This window comes from Planococcus citri, chromosome 3 (assembly GCF_950023065.1).
Source record: "Planococcus citri chromosome 3, ihPlaCitr1.1, whole genome shotgun sequence".
NCBI classification, from domain to species: Eukaryota; Metazoa; Arthropoda; class Insecta; order Hemiptera; family Pseudococcidae; genus Planococcus; species Planococcus citri.
Window position 1 is genome coordinate 40000001 of NC_088679.1, and position 23391 is coordinate 40023391.

The window sequence follows — 23391 nt, forward strand, 5'->3', positions numbered from 1 at the left end:
CGATAATTTATTCGAGTGTTTATCGCGGTTCGCAAAAATGCCGATTGTTAAATTCTCGATTGGATGGTTTATACTGCCGGTGTTCTTGGTCACATCGTGGGGTAAGTTGAATAGAAATTTTCAAATTCACATTATTCTATACATATAAGACCGTACCGTAACCAACGAGGAGCAACGCTGTTAGCCATCGACGAACACGTGCTAGTCACGTAGACCCGAAAAGATGCGTTTTTCGATGAATTTTCAACGATTTCAGCGTTCGAATTTTCAGCGCAGGGTGTACAGGGTGGGTGCTGAATCGCTAAAAAGTCAATCTATACGTTTGCCGGCTTCGTTTCGATCATTTTCTAATCAAGTGTACGAGTTTAATTCATGTTTTTGATAAATATTCCGAGTAATATCGGAAGTAAATACACGTTTCTAATTTAAAATAGGTAGTAGGTATTTTCAAATTGCGGGGTTTCGTGGGAATTTTGCATATGGTTAGTAGGTAGGTAAATAGGTATCTGTTGTGAAGTCGTTGAAAAGTTCAAAAATCAACGATTTTATACCTACCTACTATATTTTATCGACTTTTTTGAATTCCCAATTTCAACCTCAGTCATTATCAGGTTTTGTTTTTCAAAGATAATAAATCGTCGTTTTATTTCATTTCAAGATTTTTTCACGCCATAGGTGTTTTTATACGAGTACATTCGTTCAAATACGTAAAGGATAATCAATTTTTAGTATTAAACTTTCTTGTTTCCATTTGCATGAGTAGGTATATAAATCGCACCGGTGAATACGTCATTTCAATGAACTTTGCGTATTGTTAAAGGTTAAGAACTCGAGATTAAAACAGCCATGTAATTCGTATTCGTACCAAAAGGTAACCAGTATTTGTGAATACGGATAAAGAAGGGATTAGATCAAGTATTGTTGTGATACCGATTTATCTGCTTCGTTGTGAGAATTATCAAAAGTTTAGCTATCTTATGTACTTGAATATATGTATTTTACAAGTGTTACATATAGGATTTGTTCACCTGATTATAAATTAGAACGAATGTTATCATTGGTATTGTACACCTCGTTTACATACCTATCATTATTTCAAAATCCTCTGTATTTTCTTCGAAAAAATTTTGAATTTCTTCAAAATAGATACATTTTGATGGTCGTAGAACTACTCGTAGGTACTTTAAAAGGAAGAAGGGGAGGAAAAGTTTTACTGTAGCCAAATCCACCTTATCTATAATCACTCAAATACCTACTTGTCTTTATATTTTATTTTATTTTTAAAATGTGAGAATTTTGCAGATGAAGTGAATATGATTCGAAAAAATATTTGATAGGTAAGGCCTATTTGGGTACTAAAATTTAATGTACTTCACCTAGTACAACTCTTGATGACCAATTAATCATTATTCTATAAGTAGGTTGGTATTTTATTTCACTGTAACTGTAAAACGAAAAAATTAAATTAATCTGATAAGAAGCTTGGGTTGTTGACCGGAGAATATTTTTGCTCATTTTTTTTTTAAACATTAAAAGCCATCAGTACTTAGCTATTTACCTAAGTAGGTATATAGGTACGTATTCGGTCCACCAAAATTTTCTCCCAAAGTGTAAAATTCATATTTGGTGACCAAATTTGCTTGGCTTTTTTGCTTTCGCTGAATTTGATTTCTGACGAGGAAATTTCTCTGTCACTCAGTCTCATATTTTGCGGTTTTTTCATTTTTTTTTCATAAGAGCCATGGGACCCCATAGGGTGCTTTAAAAAAAAATCAGTCTGCCAAACGGTCTGTATGGTTTAAAATTTTTCAAAATTGTACAAAAATCTCCTAAACCGGTGACGAAAATCGAATGGCTAGGAGTTATTATCCTTTTCCTTAAAAACTTCATTCCTAGTCGCGTTTGAATTTTTATCACGTTCAGGGGCTAAAGATGAAAGCAAATAGTAGTTGTGAGATCCTTGAAAACAAAAATAAGTACATAGCTGTAAAATGTCAAAAAAATCAGTAAATTTTTTTTTCGACAACATGAAAAGTAATCTTCAGAACAAGATGATAGTGACAAGAATATAGCTCGCATTTACTTATGTAATTTTTGGACAATAATAATACACTCTTAATTTAGAAAATTGGAATTATTGTCCTCAATTTTTCGTTTGTGCAGTACCTATATGAAATTTATTTTAAGATCTGTCCCTTGGGTACCTAATCCTCGTGCTCCGGTAAAAAAAAAAAAAAAAAAAAAAAAAATGAATGAAATCGGTGCCTGAGTCCCTAATTTTCATTATGTGTAGTTAAATCAGAGTATCTAATGAAATGTTTGAAAATAATTTTTTAATACTTATGTGATAAGATGAGAGCGTCATGGAAAGAAAGTATCAGCAGATCATTTTTTTAGTTTTCTATTCTAATCCCTCTTCCTCACCTTGGCGTTCTCTCGTCAATTCAACAGGGATAACTCGAACAAAAATTATTAAAATGGGAAAATATAACAATTATTATTGACTTAAGGGTGTAGTTTAGTAGGTAAACTGAGTACGTAAAAACCTTCAATTTTCATTACAAAACTACGTAAAAACTACTGTTCGGATAACTTTCATTTTTGGATATGTTGTTTAGACGGATGAAATCTTGGGTGCTACGAAGCCCTTTTTGAGAAATTTACTTTGATACATTAATTATAATGATTTTAAATATTGTAAAAATGAGCTATTTTCACTTGAAAATATAACGCTTGGAAACGAAAACTTCGAAAAAACGGCTTCGTAGCACCCATCATTGTAATCTTGAGAAGTTATGTTCCGAATTCTGAATAGATCGGTTCATTATTCGTTGCGTAGTTTTGTAACGAAATTATTCAATTTTATTAGTTGATATTAACAATGGCGGACCTAAAAATTGATTGTTTACAAATTTTAGTTGAAGCATTTCAAATGTAGGGTGCGTATCAATAGTTTTCGTTGATACCTGTACTTAAGAATGAGAAAATTCGTTCTTTTCATCATAAACCTCTCTGGCCACTTTCATTTATCATTCAAATCTTCAAAAGCAAAAACAATTTCGAAAAAGTTATCAATTATCATTTTGAAGTGGAAAAAATTGCTTTTGTTCTCGATATAATTAATAATTCTCATCAATGTGTAACAAAATACATCTCATAGGTACCCTCACAACAACTAATAAACCATGTACCCACTTACATTTCATTCTTTCAAAGTTTCAAGTTCGTAACGCGGGGTGCTTAGTTATCAACTTTCATTTATTCAGAGTAAGTGAGTAAATTTACGAATTTTGACCAAACTAAAATCTCAAAATGAAGTATTCCTACTTAAAATAGTATCATGGTTTTGAAAATTTACTATTTTTTGAACTTTCCCTGGTTTTACTGTAATTGATTTTGTTTGCATTTTGTCGAACTTTACTGAAATTTCATTTAATTTTTACAATTCTTAATGATTGGGTAGGTACCTACCTATTGATTTTAATGCTTTTTCGAGTGTTTTCATATAATTTTGTCAACAAATCTTCACACATTTTTGTCAAATTTTAATGAATATTCGACATTTTTTGGTGATTTTAATGTCTTTAGGTAATTTTGGTGATGATTTACAGAATTTTTGCTGCATTTCATCGTTTACTTACAAGGTAAACCCCCCCCCCCCCCCCTAATGATAATCTCCAATTTGAGTGAAACTCGGACTGCTGGAAAGAGGACCTCAAAAAACACCCATCCCCCCAATTTTAAGCTGCTCAAGTTGATTTTTACATTTTTGGCGAGCGTTTGAAATTTTGTGTACACAGCTAAAGCTGTTTAATAACTCAGAAAATGGAAAAAAATTACAAATATCCATTTCTCCCGCGTATCAACTCGCGTATCAAATTTTGATCAAATGCAATTTTTTAGATTAGCCGGATCCGGCCTTCCAGTCAGAAAACAGTTTTTTTTAACTGTTTTTTCTCTTATTTTTGGTGAATTCGAAAAATGACTGTTTCTCCCCACCACGTGAACTTGAGTAGCTGAAATTTTGGCCGAAGGATCCATGCTTGATACCTACATAATTGACTGATACTACCGCCGGCCAGATCCGGAATCATCATCAGAAATCAAATTTTCTGTCCATCCGGTGGTTTATAAATGTTATTGAATAATTTGAAAATTCAATAAAATCAGCTCTTGTAATGAATTCAGGAGCTCAAAACTTTGGTTAAAAAGTCTGTGGTAGATACCAAATCGACCCATACACCATTAGCCGGATTCGGCTTTCTGGTCAGAAAACCGCATTTCTTACTTGTTTACTCGTATTTTCGGTGAATTTGAAAAACGACCGTTTCTCCCCGCCAAATATAAAAATTTCAACTGCTCAAGTTCATGTGGTGGGGAGAAACGGTAATTTTTCAAATTCAACGAAAATATGAGAAAAAAAGTAAAAAATTCTGTTTTATGAGCAGAAGGCCGGATCCGGCCAAGGGTGGTATGGGTCGATTTGGTATCTAGCACAGACTGTTTGGCCGAAATTTGAGCACTGGAAGTGCATAAGATGAGCTGGTTCAACTGGTTTTTCAATTTTTTCAATGACAGGCATAAAAAACCAGATGGACAAAAAATATTATTTCTGATTATAATTCCAGATCCGGCCGACGGTAGTGTTGAATGTTTTTCCAATTTTCAATATTTCAATTTTGGATTCAGTTTTTGTGAAATACGCACTCCATACAATTTTGAGTAAAATTGAACTGTTGTATATTTAGCCGAAAATGTTTTTGTACATTTAAAAAAAGTTTAGAGGCAGACAGGTTTTGATTTTTAGGATTTTTGATAAAATGTCATGTGACCTATCAAAATGAAATAAAATTTCACGAGAAATTCGAATACTCTGACAAAAAAATTTTTGAGCATTTTTGAAAGACTCTATTTGAGCTTATAATCGAGTCATGAATGTCATGATTTCCGAAGTTTCTGAAAAAGGCATCATGCAACGCGCAGAAATGGTTTAAAATATGGGGAAAAATTACAAACAAAACTTTTTTTGAGCATTTCAGAAGAATTTTGACCCAAAAACTTGATCATGTTTTTCAGAGTGCTCGAAAAATGTGACATGTGATCTATCAAAATGGGTTTTACCTCCCCACTTTTTTGAAATTCCTCTGTTTATTTCACAATTTGCCAATCAGAAGTCCTGTTTTTGGCAAACTTACTTATAAGGTTCTGTTTTTTTGTTACCAAATTTGCCTAAGTCATGGTATCATGTTTTTGGAAAAGTTGTCAAAAAGCATCAATTTTTGGTAAAATAATCAAAAAGTATCCATTTTCGTCGAAATTGTCAAAAAGTAAATATTCTTGGTAAAATTGTCAAAAAGGGACAATTTTTAACAAAATTGTCAAACTTTTCTGTTCTTGTCAAAATTCACCAAAAAAATGCAGTTTTTGCCAAAATTGTCAACAAATTCTCGTTTTTTTACAAAATTGTCAGAGAGTGTTGATTTTTTGCGAATTTAGCTTTTCGATGAAGTATAATCAAAATGGTCGTAATTTTTGCCATAATTGCTAAGGGACTTGTGCTTTTATGCTTTGTTGGCCAAGACATCCAAAAAGCAATCATTTTTTTTTCCAGCCTAAAAAGTCCTCTTTTTGTTTTAATGTTTTCCGAACAACTAACAAGTCCTGTTTTCTCAGAAAATTGCTCGAAAGCTTATTCATTTCCCCTCTCCCCAATTTCATTTCTATCAATTTTTATGACAAAGTTTTGATACTTTTGGAATTTACTTTAGAGGCACTGCGGGCCCCCATAAAAAAAATTTTCCATAAAAAATCATGTCAGAAAATTATATTTTGAAAAATTGAAAAAAATATCTTCGTATTCAGTGTACTGAAAATTTTAAAAAATCATTCTGAAAATTAAACAAATCCGCCATTCGTTAAAAATACTTCGTGAACCCAGACATCAAATATTATAGCACATTAAAAATGCAGTAAATGAAAATTAAAATATAATTCTCCGGCTGAGCGCGTCAATTACAACTTTCCACGACAACGTCGTGGAGAAAAAGTGGCGACGCGCTTGGCCAGGGAAATTCTGTTATTCGTGACAATCGAAAGTCGGAATTATTTTGGAAAATTATTTGAAATTAAACGAAAAATTCGATTTGGCAACGCTTCCAACGTATTTAATAACAATGTGTGCGAGTGTGAGTGCAACAATTAATGCAGAATTGCGCACGCACAATTTTTAATAATTCATTCAAAATAAATTCACAAAAATTATTCATTTTTCGTTCGCGAACAAATCGGTAATTTGTTTACTGATAAAATTAAAAAGTATAATTTTACACTCTCGATTTGGCAGCCAAATATTTTTCAATAAAAGTTACTCATTATTGTCCGTCTAACATAGCTTGACCTGAATTGTGTCATTTGCATAAGCCGAATTCCAACAAATTTTTCATGAATTTTTCCAAATTTTTTTGATTCCCAAAATTGTTTAGAGAGTAAAAATTATTGGCTATGTTTATTTTGCATGTTTATTTATGGCTGATTGGCTGGAAAAAGATTTATTGAAATAAATCAAGATAAACGCTAATCAATTTGGGAAACCCTTCTGTTATTCCTTTTTGGCTTCCATAAAATGCAACTGACACAATTCAGTTCAAGCTATGTTGGACGGACAATACCTATTTTCTCGGGAAATCGGAAGCTAAAGTACACCCTTAAGCCTTCTGTACCTTAAAATTAAATATTTCTCCAACGTTTCCACTTCCCTTTCCTTATTCAGTTCATTTCTACATTAAATAGGTATAATAAAAAGTACTTATACTTAAACGTGAAAATTTATGAATTTTACGAGTATAATGAGTCACAAGTCCAACAGTAGTTGAATGATCGAAATAATTATTTATGTAATGAAAATGCTTACGGATATTTGATGAATGCAAAGAAATTAAGGAATAGATCTTTGAGTACATAACTACTTAGCAAAATGGAATTAGGAATAATGATGTTATTTGTCTCTTTAATTTAAGACATATGAGAAGAAAATTTAGTCTTTGAATATATTTTTTTTCGTGATCCCAGTTCTCTGATAGGAGTTGAAAGGGCTATCTTTCTTTCCTGAAGATCTTTTCATTGAGATTTGATTCGCTTTCTCTCGCAAATGTTGCAAATTACGTGAACAAACAATCTTTGAAATTTGATTTTTCATACTTAGCGTTAAAATTATGCGAAACTAAACCGCCTATAAGAGAATTAAAGTTATTTAGAATCACGAATGAAACATTGATAGCAGCATCTTAAAAGTAAGTAGATACCTCGTCGCGTTCCCTTCCCTCTGATCCCTTATTTCGACGGATTAAAGTTTTGAAGTTCGAAGAGATTGATGTTTTAGTATCCCCCTGTTTCACTCCATTAAGATAGAAAATACTCAATTATACACCCATCTAAGTATATAGTAGGTATAGTATAGTTGTGCTTCATACCTTACGTAATTGTAAAGCTATAAAAATTCCATTCAATTCGGTTGAAATTAGTCTCGCGACTTTTTTCCCTTTTTTCGAACAAGGTTGCGATCCATAGGTTATACACACATCATTCTATTCTAATTGAAATTAAGTTTCTTTCTATAGATTGTATTATGTACAAAATAAACCTCGTATACCTATTCTATTATTTGGTATCGAATGGTGAATCTGAGATTATTCTCAAGTTGAGAGTATTTTCTGAATAAACTTATACGTACCTACGTGTATGCCTTTGTGATCTCCTTTCAATCTTTTGTTATATGTACTTATCATTGATTTAACGTTACATTAGGCTACTATAACTCATTTTGATAATTATTTTTCTTAAAAATTAATGTCATTTTTTAAATCCATACTCGGCAAACGAAGTTTATTTGTTTCAAGGAATCATAAAATTACGTTTTTCATCAAAAACCCTTTTTTTTTCTTTTTTTTTTTTACTTAGAGCACGATGCACAGGTATTTAGAAAACGTCATTGAGCAACTTTTGTGTTTTTATACTCAAGATTGCATGGTTAATACCCACTATACCTGAGTCTATAGGTAGCAAAAATTCGTACAGCACATCTCTGTAAAAATATAAAATCCGGTTTTGTGAGAGGAAAATTTTTCATCTTACAGTTAATTTCATTAAATTGAAGCTCTTTTTCTAAAATTCACTCGTGTATCTCAATTCAATTTGCAGTTGTAGTCTTTCCGGTGCCGATGATTTATTGCGATAAGGCTTCTTTTTCATTTGGTTTAAATTAAAATTTGATGCATACATCACTAAAAGAAAAATTTCACAAATAAAAAATATGATTCGAGTAGAACTAATTTTAGAAATTTTTTAGTAAGTACTTTAATCTGTGATTTATGTTAACGCAGATAAATTTCCAAAAATAATATTCAAGTTTTTTTTGCTGTTTGTGTGATTAAAATTCTTGCAGCGATAATGAGTATTTTTTCTCAAGACCTCCCTTCACCAACGTTTCGGAAAAATGCTCACTTTGACGTGAACTTGTTTTTGAGAGGGGAGGGGGAGGAGAATTTTCTAGAGAGTTCGAAAAATGAAGGCTCTGAGATACACGTGAATTATGAAAATCATACTTTTCGTATTCTTGAAATTCATTTAAAAAATCATGTTTATGTTCATTTATTTAATACGATTTCTACAAAGTTGATTTTTATCATGACGAGAGCCGAAATGACATTTGGCCCGTCTGGGCTCATTTTGGCTCTCAAAGGTTCTGCATGTTCCAAAATCTTATTCGATTTTTTGGCGAATTTTCGAAAAATTGAAAAGCCAAAATTTCTAAAAATGTCGAGATGGGACGTTTTCAGGATTGGATTGAAAAACGGACCCCTTTTCTTTCCTTTACAGCAGATTTTTGTTGAGGAGGGAGAGAGGGGGGATTTGATTTTATTTTACGGGGGAAAATATGTTTAAGTGTCTATCCTAAAATTAGAAAACTTTTCGATCTTCATTAAAGTATTTAATTATTACATCACGTTGAAATTTTCATTCTAAGATTACCTATTTTACTCGTCGAGGCGAGAAGTACTTAATATGTACTCGTAATTTTTCAAAGATTAAATTTTGTTTCGTTGAAAATATTGTGCAATATTGATTTAAATATGTACTCGTACTTACGCGGTGGCCAAGTTAAAACGTAAGTACATAGCAGGTTGTTCCTCGGTACAGCGATACAATAACTGATTGTTTTGATTTGCTAAGAACGATTATTCTAGAATATTCATAAATTAAAATTTATCAGCTTCACTTGTAAGTAGAATAGAAGTACATACGTTCTGCATTTCTCTCTGAATTTTTTTTTCGTGTATACCACGGATTTGATATTGAGATTAGTCTTTTAAAGTGTGTCAGGACAGATTTGAATTTATGTATTTGACTTAGGTCACTGTTATTGTGTGGCATTGTCTCGTTATTAATCGTTCTAATTACCTAAGTACTTAACTTGATCGGGTTGTATGTATGCGAAAAAAATCTTATTTGATCACGTAGGCTTATGGTTTGAGGTTTATTCTTGTACCTAATTTCACATGTGGCACCTCTTGAAAATTATTCGTTCATTGGTAGGTATAGGTATAGTGATTTTTTTCAAAATTGGTCTACGAACTTTTGGCTCCAATTGGAGTAATATCAAATAGTTCAAATCAGTCAATACATCGAGTAGATACTTCTACGTATAGGCAGGTAATGAAACTTGGGACTTCTCCAGAGTACTTGACCTTGGCAATATGCACTGCATGTGTACTACCTATTAACTGAATTACTTAGTAGTTTTTAATCAAAACTATTGTCTCGGTTTATGGATATTTCCATTGTGTATAAGATTGTGAGTATAGCTGGAAGACGCGTACGCAGGAATTTGCAATGCAGCAATAATGATTGTTAGTAGGCTGCAAAAAGCGCTATGTTTTCTTTCACTTAAATACCGGTAATTATCATCGAATTATGTGTACGTGACTCGTAGTACGGTATCGAATGGCGGCCTTTCTAGTATGTCGTTTACCCTCGTTTTCCAGTCGTCTTATGTTATTATTCGCAGAGCCGGTGTAACTTTTTTGTAAATGGTCTTCGGTTTGCTTAGCTTTTTGTATGAATGAATGACGATCGAGGTGCTTAACATCGACCGGTTTCCCTTTCTTGAATTTTATGCAGGGAAAAAACCTCGAATTTTTCACCGTCCCACGTGCCATGTGACCGTGGAAATGTTCTAGGTGAAGGTAGGTATAGTTGTATCTACCAGGTGTGTTATCAATCTCATTTTGACGAGCTGATTCATTCTTATAGCCGGAATATTTAATTTTCATTTCGGTCAAAGTTTTTCCTTTCTCGTTTCGTTGAATTTTCTCATCGAAAGTTCTACTTGTCAGAATATAAGGTGTGGACTTTCAATTCCTTCTCTCGATGTAATCAGTTTTTAAAAACATTGTCGCGAATGGCTCGACCCAGGCGTCATAAATACTCGAGATTGAGATTTACTTTCCCTTAAAATTTTCTGAGTAGGTACTCGTGTATTTACACAACGTGGCGATTACAACAATTTCTACCGAATTTTCACGCTTTGGCGATTACGTTTCGCGTGAAAAATTGTAAGCTGGGTTTGAAAAATTCATACAATGTATTTCAAGTTGTCAATTCTTGGTATTATACTTTACGAGTACGATTTGTCTGATGGGGAAAAGACGGTTCGGAAATTTTATATCGAACACACTCCGTCACTTAACTAATAAAAAATGCTTCATAATTTAGAGTAGAATCACTTATGTATACGTATACGTAAGTATTAGGCCTTGGCATTGTTTTTATTTCGTCGTATACTTTTATACGAGCTTTCTCGAGAGTTGTTTTTTTCATTTTCATATTGAAAGCTTACTGATTAATGATGTAACTATTTGGATGGTGTTGTATCGTTCTGAAGTCTCGTGCGTGGAATTTACGCACTTTTTCCGAAGGTTCTTGTACTCATCGATTTAAAGTTTTCGATTGTAGTGGGCGGAATAATGTAGTTTTTTTTGCGGAGGTCGCGTTAAATGGAGTCGACATTCGAACTTCGAAGTATAATTTTTCGAATTTCGATGGGCCTTTATTTATTTGGAGTGATGGATGGTGAAAATTCATCTACGTAAAAGTACCTACTTGTTTTGTTCGTAAATAGGTAATCAAAATTTGATGGGAGACTTTTCGAAGAAATTTGTTTTCGTGTAACATTTTTCCTTGCTTTCTGTATGTATGTTACACAATCTTTGACAATTTCTCAATTTCATCTCACATAGTGTGTTATCTGTAGTGTAGGTACTGATGTACCATTAAGTATTACTTTTGAAAACTGAAATTCATTTCATAAATGAAGATGGTTATTACGAAAAAGTATAAAAATGAACATTTAATGGAGAGTGAAAAATCGTTTAACCTTTTAATTTGAACATCGATCGATTAATCAAAATCAAAGTGTATGATTTGTTGGGTGTGGCCTGTAGATGGTGTTCCTAATTTTAAAAAAATTATCGAAATTTAATAATCGTTTTCACCAATTAAATAAGTATGTAATTGAAATTGGCAATTTGATTTTTCATTCTATACTTAATGATTGACTGATTCGTTGAAATTGAGCATATCATAACTCAATTCTGGTAATTTTTACAGACAGGTTTTCAAAAACGAAAAAATTGTGTGTAAAGGTCTTGCATTTATTTATTGAATTTGAAATTCTTTTCTGAGCGTTTATATGTACCCACTTACTTATTTCACTTTTTTTTCAAAGGTTAAAAAAAATTCTCATCAAATTTTCAAACTTGAATTCTTTTCTCACTGCTTATTAAATAGTATCAACATGTTTGAAGTTATCTAAAATTATCTTCTTTGAAACAGTTACATGGGAGGGGAAATCGTGAGCTTTCTCAGGTTTCTCGGCCTATGGAAACTTTGTCAGATTTACAGTTTGTTCAAATTGATTTTATATCTATCGGCGTGTATTTTGGAATTTGAAAAAAGAAAAAGAATAGATTTTAATATTGTATCGGATCGTCGCTGAACCAATCGAAATTGACGTAAAGAACTGGGTATATTCTAAAATTGAAATTTGAAAAGTATCCAAGAGTTATTTATTTTTTATTTTTTGAGAGCTCTATGGCGTTTTTTGGAAAACTGGAATTTCCAAAATGCTGCTGGAGGCTTCAAAACGGTTCGAAACTACCGACAGCCGACTCAACATGTAATTAAGGTACAGTGTGAATTTCAGCTCTCCATTCTTAATTTTGTGAAATTCAGTGGAAGTTACGATTTTCAAAAATCTGCTAGAGACTCCAGAACTACTCCTAACGGCTGAAAACTGTTTCCACTCGATTCAGCAAGTCTTGAATAGGGTACCTATATATACTAAATTTCAGCTTTCTCGTAAAATTTTGATTTTTCCCCATTTTGAGTCCAAATTTGATTTTTAAAAATTCATCAAAAATCGAAAAATGCACTTTAACGTCTTTAATTTTTGGCTTGTGGTATATTTTTCCATGCTCTATCGATCTAATTTTGTTCGTTTCAAAAATTTGTTTGCCAGTTGGTATGCCTCCCTTTGTAAGAACAATACAATACCCAAAATTAAATGGTACTTACGGTAGATACCTATTTAAAAAAAAAAAAAAAAAATAGATTATTTGGCGAATTAAAATGTTTGGTTCTACACTAAAAAAAAAGAGTGTAGGGGTGAAAAATCTTCGCTGATGGTATTTACACTTTTTAATCCATATGTATCTCCTCTAAAACCGATTTGGTATTTTTTGAAAATTTTTGTACCTATACTTGCTTATCTACTTTATATTTCAAGTTGTGAATGTGCATCAAGAAAATTCGGCTATAAAAGCATAGCTGGCAGCGACGCTTTCTTGTTATTATTTTTCGTGTTGTAGACTGATTAGCATAAGACCGTGTGTTTCATTTTCACCTAGAATGACCTTGAGATGAATAAATCGTAATAATGAAAATAATACGAGTATACCTTTAAAAGACAATGTTTATTATGATGGATTTAAAAATATTGAACCTTCAAATGATCAAAGTATCTACTAAATTTCTTTTTAGGAAGTCTCAGGTTGTTGCCATGCCATTTTATGAAAATTGAATGCGAGTAGATCGAGGGGAAGGGGGACGTTTGGATACGTGAAAACTTTTTCGAAAACGCTTGGGAAGTAGGTACGTTGAACTCGATATTACATACATTTCAATTTTCACTCGAGTAGATAGTACCTTTGATATGTACATCCATGAACGACATGGGATCCTTAGACGGTGAAACATCCTGTTTATTGTAACAACTCAGAATATTTGTATGAAAATAGCTATGCTAAAATACCATTGGTACGTATGTAGATAGGTACCTAATACCTATCTACGAAGAGGTGTTATATCGTCCATATGACGTTAATTTCTCTCTGTGCAGAAAAAAACTTTTTCAACGGACATTTTTTATACCTACCTATATATCGTACATCATATCAAAATTCTCGCATTCAAAAGGTTACCGTAAGTTTATCTCAAATTGGATTTTGAACTTCCTTCGTCATTGAAATTTTACTTACCTGCGTTGATATTCGTATACATTTGGTCATTGGTGGCTAAAAAGCTACACTCGTTAGGTGCTTTATTTACCTACTTTCAAAGCATTTGTCAATTTGCATATTTTACTTTGGCTTGTAGTCAAGCGATTTCTAAAAATAAAATGTATGTAGACTTCTCGCAAGCGTGACATTATAACAGTGTTGTCGTTTTGAAAATGATTGATTATTTTTCATTCGAGTTCAATACCTATGATTTTTTGCTTCTGGAATTAGAAGAGATTTCAGTCTAGAAAGGGTTGGTGATCTTTTATTTAGAGGGGAAAGTAAATTCGAAATGTTTACGGTTACGGAGATAATAGAGTAATTAAGAGTTCGTACAACTACAGCAACGTGAAAAAAAAAAATAAAACTTGGCGGTACAGTTTATGATTTTGTAATTTCGAGGCATCCTTGAAGTATTATTTGGTGATAACAATGTTACAACTAGTGACGATATATTTGCATACTTATCGCCCGTCATTATTTTGTCAGCTCGAATTTACATACCCATGGTTTGGATTTATTGTGTCAGTTTTATGTTATACAGATTGATGATACGGTGACATGGAAATGTTTGTATACATAGGTTTCGAAAAAACAGTACCTACTCAATATATTTGAGGTTCTTTGGTGAAAAATTGTTCGATTATTGGGCTAAATTCGACTGGTTAGTGGGCTCGATTTATAAAATTGATGATTTTTTAATTTTCCACCTGATTGGTGATATTTTCATAAATATAATGAATCCATATTCAGGTGCTGGGTGGAGGTATACTCTGCGTATATTTTCCACGATGTGGTGAGAAAATATCGGACTACGTGAGTATATTGAAGAAAAGCTCGAATACAGAATATGAAAGTCATACGCAGGTCATACCTTACGTAAAATTTCCTCCTTTCGTGTGAGTAATCCTGCAAATCGTCACGAATACCTCATTCTACCACAATGTGCTAGGTACCCTTGTGCTTGTGTAAACTAGTGGTTTATACTCGTAATTCGATTAAAAATAAATCACCTTCCGAAGTTCCGAATACGTGTCTACGTGCCCATAGTAATGTCTTCCTTACCCCATTACTCATTTAATCCTTTGATCTGATAAATTGCCATAATTTTGCGGTTTATAGCGAATAGATAAACAAATGACTGAGAAAAAAAAACCATAAGTAAACGAGCGTAGAAATTCGTAATCGCCCATTCCAGCCATAAGATAAAGAGTTCTTTATCGATTGTGTGGGTGGGCCGGGTAGGGATATTTTGCTGTTGGGGGAGAGGCAAAAAAGGGAATGAAAAAAATTTCTAGTATACGTGACTAAAAGCATGTACTGTCCGTAATTTTTCCATAGACGACCGTCGATCGCGCCATTTCACCTTTGTGCACTTGTCAGTTGTCATTTCGATGTGGTCGCGCCATTCGAAGCTCGCTGCGGGAATCGGTTTCATAATTAATGAAACAGCCGAGACGTCTTTGTAATTGATTATTTGGCATTTTTTCCCATTTAGCAGACGAACCGATGAATAACCAGGGTAATGGGCGTGTAAGATGTTTGTGTGGTATTGTGTGCTTTTTTTTCAAGTAGTTTCCCTCTCAATGTGATATAGTTTTTTTTAGCGAGCTAGTGTCGAATGCGAGAATTACCGGGTTTAATGACTTGGATGGGATTGCATGTGATTTAGTAGGTGTTTCGAGGTGTTTGATTTGTGAGTAAATCATTTTTTTCGGTATCAATTATTTATCGAACGTGAGTAATTAGTCGAATGAATTTGATTGAGATGGCGAATAAAGGTTATTGACATCTCCTCATGTAGCTAATCAATTTAAATTACAAACGAGGCCAGGTAGGTTTAGGTACCTATCTTAACTAGCGGACAATTTTTTGAACTGTATAAAGAAGAATTGAGGGATGCAGCCCCAAAATGTTTACTTGAAATTCCAAGTGTTGAATTACGAGTATATTTCTCGATTATTGACGAATTGAATATTCAGAAACTTGCTCCTCATATGAATAAAAATTATCAAATTTTGAGTTGAGAAGCTGAAAAGTCCAGTGCTATTTTCGATTTTGTGTCTTCCAGGATCCTCCAGCAGATTTTTGAATTGTTCCATTATTGAAAAATATGAACCATTTTAACCCTTCAACGCATAGGAGAAGTTAAATCGATAAATTTTAAGAATTTTCATAAAAGAATAAGTAAAAATTGAATTTGAATTTTTTTTTTTCGGTTCTGGCTCCAAATTGAATTTCGTCTTTTGCGTTTATTTTGTAATTATTCTGTTCTTTAACATATATTTTCCCCAAAAATAATGCAACTTGTCCATCAAATTACAGGTTTTGCAAGTACGGAATCTTGTTAAGGAATATAAGTAAGTAGGTAGGTACTAGGTACTTAGATTTACGCTGATTTCAATCAGCTTTTTTGTTTTTCTTTAGCCTCATCAGATCAAAAAATTTTCAAAGAAATTTTACCTGTTTTCAGTAACTAATCGTTAGATAGGTATACTTAAATTTTCCAATTTATAAAATAGAATTACAAGATGAGATAATTACACGATATGAATGAAATATTATCTTATCGACAAGTCACATTTTCAAACTCGAGAAATCAATTAATTTCATCACTTTTGTTGATTCAATATCTTATTGCAATGATGTAGGACATCATTTTGATTTACTTCATTTAATTTCGTAGATACTAAAATATACAAATAGATATGGGGAATTGTGAAGAAATTTACCTACATATTCACGTAATTCACATGAAAAATTCCTGTAGAATTTTCTCAGCAATGCGACGTTGCGTTGTTTTTCTTCGGTGGGAAAATTTGAGTCAATTCAATAATAGTCAATTTACCTATAAGTAACATGTGGGTAGAATGTAAATACCTATACCTATTTTGAATTTCAGTTCTTGATCTAGTTTTGCGAACTTGTTCTAACAGTCTGCATATCATTAGGAAATGAAATATCAATTGCAGCTTGATTACTGTGAATTTAAATATGAATGGAAGTATGACGACAGTCATCTGTCGCAGTTGCTTCTCTAGGTGATGAAAATGAAACTAGCAAGGCCAAGGTTGAATACCATATCTTCTATGTATAATGCAACGTAAAATACATACAAATGATTAAAACAAAAATGTAATTAAACTAGCTTATAAAAACCGAATGACTGGTATTAACGTCTGCGTCTCTGTATGGCAATTGTTAGTGTTAGGTCATGAACGTAGACCAACTGTGACATCGTGATCGCGTGTTATTACGAGCAGGTAGCTAACCTAATTGTTGAAATTAAATTTGACTTCTTCAATTAGTAGCAATTGTTCGTATATTTTTGAAAAGTTCAGTTTGTTATGAAATCTAAAAATAATACCTAATGGTATGCATTTCCTTAAGAGGGAAAACTTCCTTCAATTTTGTTGCTCTGCGTACCCAAAAGGTCGAAACGGATTTTTTTAGGAGAGGTGAAGGAGGATGGGGTGGTATATTGATTTAGAGCAATCGAAAATAAACGCTGCTGGTCAATTTCCGTATACCAACACGAGTACTTTTACTTTCAAAATTTAAATCAAACTGAAATTATTATAAGCATAACCTTGTCAATAACTCTGGCTATAGGTTGAGATTGAGAAAATTTTAAAGAAGGTAATCTGCTTTTAGACATCGGAAATTGAATCTTTTTAGAGGAAAAAATCTCCAGGCAACTAGGTGTAGGTAGGTACTAGGTACATATCTGATGCATGATTATTAATCAATGTTCATGTAGGTACCTAATACTAGGTATGCTTCTGTATGAAAGGTAATAACCGATTGGGAGTTTCTTGACGCACAAATTTCACTCTCAATAGACATTGTTTATATTTACCTGAGCTAATCCAACGTGCATGGGATATATGTAGATAACTGTAAAAGAAACGTTGCTAATGTTGCATATTCAATTTCCTGAAATCCGGTTGTGTGCTTTAATATTACGTGTTTTTTTTTGCAGATGTTGCTGTGATAACAAACGAAGATATCCAGTTTCTTCAACAGGGTAATTTTGTCAGTATAGCCAGCCAGCATTTGAAAGATCTCGCATCCGGATCGTACGATCCGGTCCGTGGTGATCTTTACGTTAGTGATAGTAATCATCAAAATGCCAGCGTATTTAAAATAAGCACATTTAATTCGAATTACGATACTGGATTCATTCCTATAGCTTCTAGTAAGTGTAAATTGTCAATCAAACCATCACAAGTATCGAAGTGATCCTTCTCTATAACTGTGTGGTAGTAGGTAAAATTGCAAACTTTTGTACGCTTTTTTTTTTACTGTGAAATTGAAAAATATTAGTTTTCATACGTATATGCAAAAAAAATCCAAGCTTCATTTCCAATAAAATAAAAAAAAAAACAAATTTGCATGTGAAATTTTCAAAATTTGGACTTACCCATGGATGAATATTTTTTCAGGATTTGCATTTCTTTACACTGAAAAATGCACGAAAAAATAAATGAAATTAAACAAAGTCAAATTTTTTTTAATGTTTTTATTTTTTTAAAAAAATTTAAAATTTTTTAGTTTAGCTATCAATTATTTTGAAATCAAGAAATGAACTTATAAGCTTCTACTGTAGGTATTATATGTACTCAAATTTTAATTTCGTTCGATTTTTCGAGTACCTATCTCCTTAGCTCAGGTATTTCGGTGCAATGTTTTTTTTTGTTTTTTTTTTTGGTGGGAAGATTTGAAAATATATTCACACGGATGACAAGGATCACTGATAATTGATATACCTAATACTGAACCCACCTCATTTCTTTAAATCTATCGACATGTTTTCTAAACTTAAATTTCAACTTTCAGAGCAACAATCCATCGTCGAAGGTATCGTTTTCGATCCAGTCAACAGTGCATTATTTTGGAGCACCGGACATGGGCGCACAATAAATAAACTCAACGTTAATCATACGGTCGATTCAAAAAATACTCAATCTGGGGTTATACTTCATAGCTTCGCGGATGAAATTCCTCTAGGCATAGCAGTCGATAGCTGTCGACAGTAAGTTGATCTAGTGTTTAATTGTTTTCTAAGGTCAACTCGCTGAATAATTAACCACTGAGTAAAAATGGTCTGAACTGAAATAACCTTCAGATTTGGTCAACACGGAACAACGTCTCGTCTTGTACGTTTCCTCGTGGATAGAACTTTTGTCGGATATTTTTTTCTTCTCGGACAAAATAAAAGTGCATTCGTAATATGTACGAGAATGAACTTAGCGTGATTGGTTTTGCTTTTATATATCGATAAGACAACTGATTAATAATAGAATTTTATCAAAAGCGTGCGTCTTTTTTGTTAAAATTGTATGTGTATTAACGCAGCACGTGTGTTGACGAATGCATTATAAAGAATTACCTAGGGTTTACAATTAGATAGGATACCGGTAAACAGCGATGCAGCATGCTGATAACATTGTCGGTCACATTTCATATTGTTTATTTTTATTTTTTTGCTTTGGTAAGCCTAATTTTAAATACCTACCTGGGTATTTAAATCGGCTTCATAGCCTTGAAAATGATACGTTCAGTTCAGACGTTCTAGATACTTACCTACCTTTCGTTAATCGATGCAATTTTTAAACTAATGCAATTCGTTACTTTTTTCTAGATATCTATATTGGACGAATTGTAATATACTGAAACCGAGCATAGAACGATCGCGAACCGATGGATCAGATCGTGAAGCCATCATCACCAAAGATCTCAGTCAGCCTTTAGGTATAGTTGTCGATCAACAAGCCAAACTAATATATTGGACTGATGGCAGAGAGGGCATATACTTCAGCATCGAACGCAGCGATCTCAATGGTGGTAATCGCCTTATTATTTATCACGGTACCGATCACGATGAACCTCGGGCTATCACGTTAGCCGGAAATTTCATTTACTGGATCGAACGAACTGAACGAAATCTTTGGGCTTTGCCGAAAAATAAGACTACCTCAGATGCTCCTCAACAAGTACAGAAATTCGGATCAAAAATTCCTATCGGTGTGATATCCAATACGCTTTACATAGATACCGATCCGAACGAATGCCAGTTGCCGGATCAGCTTAGAGAAAAAGTAATTTTTGTTTTATTTTTGTGACGTTTCTAAAGATTATTTTTGTACTATTGCATCTTTGGCGGTGCTATTTTGAACAAAAGATGATATTGTCTGTATGGAAATAGAGATGAGAAAGGTAAAAAGGTGATGGAAAATTTTTATAAAAGGAGAATTTATTAATAATGTCTACCTATCTACCTAAAATAATCTATTGAACGGGTGATATAAAGTACATGTGTCTCTTTTAATTGATCTCATCGGATATGAAAATGAAACACGAAATAATCAGGTAGAAGTACATCACATAATTATGTACTTACATTATTATGAAATTCAAGATAACTGCGAATTATTAAAATAGTTTGAGTTTGAGTGATTATTCGTCATCGTTACACGTTTTATCTGAGTCTAGAATAAAAGTTGTTCAGTAATTATGGAATGAACTGTGTTGATTATAACTACGATAGCAGGGTTTTGCTGAATTGAAAAAATCATTTTCTTTTCCATTTTATTTGTTAGTAGGTATATCTTAAGTTCGAGTAATTTTATTAATGTAGAAAGGGCCGTCACATTCACATATAAGAAAACTTCAGAAATTTCAAAATCAGTTTCCAAATTTGCGTTTGCTTTACTGCAATTTTTAAAATCAGATTTTAAAAGTTCCGAAAATTTCAAAAACAGTTTTAAAATATTTAAACATTAACGATTTTGAACAGGCCCCCAGCACAAAAAACATATCCATGTCGATATTTTGAAATTCAAATCCGATTTTCAAGGTTTTTGCAAAAGAACCTATAAAACAAATTTCAAAATTCATTTTTCGTTTCTCATTTTTTTCAAAATTGTGAAAATCTGGTTTTAAAATTAACATTTTGAAAATTCGTTCAGAAAAAAATAAATTTTCAAAACGAAATTCATTTCTATTTTTTTTATTTTTTTGTGGTCGGTGGCAAGTTTGATACCTCGTAGGTAGGTATGCAACTTTTTCTTCAGAAATGAAATTTTTACATCATTAGATTCGTCTTAGTAATTCAAAAAAAAAAAAAATTGAAAAAAAGTCACATACGAGGTATTAAACGCGCCACCGACGATAAAAAAAATATAAAAAATATAAATGAAGGACACAAAGACTACTCAATGCCCACTAAGCGTAGGAATACGCTGCACAATAATCTACTAATTTTTGGATTTTCAATTCTCAATCTCAGTCATCATTTGATTTTGTATTATGAAATTACTGGAAATGCGGTCTAAAAATAATTGAGTAGGTAGGGCCGGTCCCTCTGTCTTCAGTAATCAGTAACTAATTTACTCTGCTTCCAATTCATAGAGGTCGAGTATTGTAAGAAAATGAATGTAAAATCACGATTCACAGGGAGGAGAAATTTTAGAATATCTCAGCATGCCTCATTAAAAAAAATTGTATCTCTATTGATGTATTTCTTATGTTGGGTTTACTTATAGATAGGCTTAAATCACTCAACTAAAAACTTCCTTTCCATTTCTAATAAAAAAATGATCTCTTTGCGCTTTCAGATCGAGAAAAACTACAAATATTCCCAAAAGCTCAACCTGCACGGAACCATACACGATCTCACAATTATCAGCGAATCCACTTCATCTTCCAATGGAAATGGTTTCTGTCTGAACAACGGCACAACAGTCGCCAACGGTTGCAAATGTCGTAGAGGCTACAGTGGTCCAAGATGCGAGATTTCTGTCTGCCACAACTATTGTATTCGCGGCAGTTGCAAAGTTGACCAAGACTCGAATCCGAATTGCTATTGCCCGACTGGATATTCGGGATCACGTTGTGAAATCGATAAATGTCACGGGATGTGCTTGAATAGTGGCTCGTGTATTGTTAACGAAGTTAACCAAGTCACTTGCGTTTGCAAATCGGGTTACTCGGGTGATCGTTGCGAATTTCTGAATGATGTGAAGAATGAATTATGCAAAACGTATTGCCAGTTCAGCGAGTCGAACGGCGTTCGGATGCAGAGTTCAACTTCAGCATATGGAGATGATACCGGTGTTGATTCTGTCGATGGACAGGCTCGTACTTTGATGAATTTGTGTAGGTGAGTGGGAAATTTTTATTTGCATCTATCTCCTTTGTGGTGCATTTTTTCCGAAAAGATTGAATCCTCTTTTTTTAGACAAAGAAATGTTTTTTGTAAATTTTTGTTCAATTAGAAAGAAAAAAAACAACTTGATCGCATTTTTAGTAAAAAATTGAATTTTTCTGGAATTTGGACAAAAAAGCAACCCGATTGTACGAGTATTTATGTACTTACTGTTTAGATGTTCCTCAAAAACGTCCATTGAGCTAGTACAGCCAAATTCAAAACATGGGATTCATTCAATGGGAGTGGGACACCCTGTAAAAGTCGTATCTTTTTCAACTTGATGTTTCGTTATGGTTTATTTGCCATATGACATAATGGGTTGAAAAAAATTAATAGCCTATATGCTGTCATTAATCAGTCATATCTATAGCAAGTTCTAGTCAATTATTTCAAATGGTCGAGTTTTAGAATTTAATATCCATTAGAATTGGTTTAACACTGTATGAGTTCATTGATAGAGAACTCCGTGTAACCTTTCAATCTTTGACTTTACTCTTTGGATTGTTTAATGTTTCAATACTATATAATTAATGCATTTTTTCTGTTCTGTTATTTTTTTAGTTGTTCGGAAGAGAATAAACTTTCTTCGGTTAGCGACCGTCTAGAAAGGCTGGCCGATGAGGCGGATTCGCGTAATCAAAATCAGCATATAGTTCCCGAGCTTAGCAGTCGATTAAATGTGTTAGTAACGTCGACGCTGGCCATCCTATGTATAATCTTAGTCATATCTGTGATCTACCTCAGCACTAAAGTTTACGTTCTAAGGAAAAGGCCTCGTATCAGGAAACGTATCGTGGTTAATAAACCCTTAGCACCGATCACCTGTAGACCTCAGTCACCGCCGGATCAGTGCGAAATAACCATCGAGAACTGCTGTAATATGAACATTTGCGAAACAGTGAGTTCTTATGTTGTCTAGTTGTGAGTGTGCCTCAATTTGCTTATTGTATCACGTTCATAGGCGGTGTTTTTCTACGAACAAACGGACTAAATTCCTTGGTACTTTTCTGTTACAGCCTTGTTTCGAACCAGATTTTAGATCGAGTAAAGCTACTTTCAAGAAAAGTAGAAGCGAAGATAAAAAGATGCTAATTAATAATAGCAGTCAAGATGAAGAGAACTATTGACAAAGTCACTATTTTTTAATAAGTTATTTATTTTTATCGACGTCGCGTCGTAACTTGTGATAGAAACAAAGTATTTGTTGTTTTTTTTATATATTTTACATTATCTATGTATCGTAATTGTTTTTGTTTTGTTACGAGTACTTAAGAAGAAAAATGAAAATCCCGACTCGAGTTTTTTTCTAAGTAGTGTAATGTATTTTATTTATTCGATGAGTTACGCAAAGCCAGTAGGAGCTTTATGTGTTTTGATGTGTCTTTCAAGTTCCTTCATTTTGTTCTTATTTTTTGTCATTTTTAAATTTTAATTTTCTGTAAAGATAGAACGCGTAATAGTCATTTTATGTTTTTAATGAAATTACATTACCAATTTTTATAAATGCGTTATTTCCATTCTATTCGTTGTTTCATTACATATTTTTTAATTTTGTATTTAGTGATG

At 32.9% G+C, this 23391-nt stretch overlaps 1 protein-coding gene across 2 annotated transcripts in view; it reads left to right on the top strand.

Annotated features, from left to right (window-relative positions):
- cue (Protein cueball) overlaps positions 1 to 23347 on the top strand; it is a 23511-nt gene extending 164 nt beyond the window's left edge. The window contains exons 1-7 of one of the 2 annotated variants that reach the window (XM_065354016.1): positions 1 to 101; positions 17596 to 17811; positions 18453 to 18648; positions 19258 to 19714; positions 21233 to 21777; positions 22387 to 22746; positions 22842 to 23347. The exon at positions 1 to 101 is cut by the window's left edge and continues 164 nt beyond it. In XM_065354016.1, the coding sequence (XP_065210088.1) occupies positions 38 to 101; positions 17596 to 17811; positions 18453 to 18648; positions 19258 to 19714; positions 21233 to 21777; positions 22387 to 22744 (1836 nt within the window). In that variant the 5' untranslated portion in view covers positions 1 to 37 and the 3' untranslated portion in view covers positions 22745 to 22746; positions 22842 to 23347. The remainder of the gene's footprint in view (positions 102 to 17595; positions 17812 to 18452; positions 18649 to 19257; positions 19715 to 21232; positions 21778 to 22386; positions 22747 to 22841) is intronic. The other variant, XM_065354015.1, reaches the window with a different exon arrangement.
- The last annotated feature ends 44 nt before the right edge of the window (positions 23348 to 23391 follow it).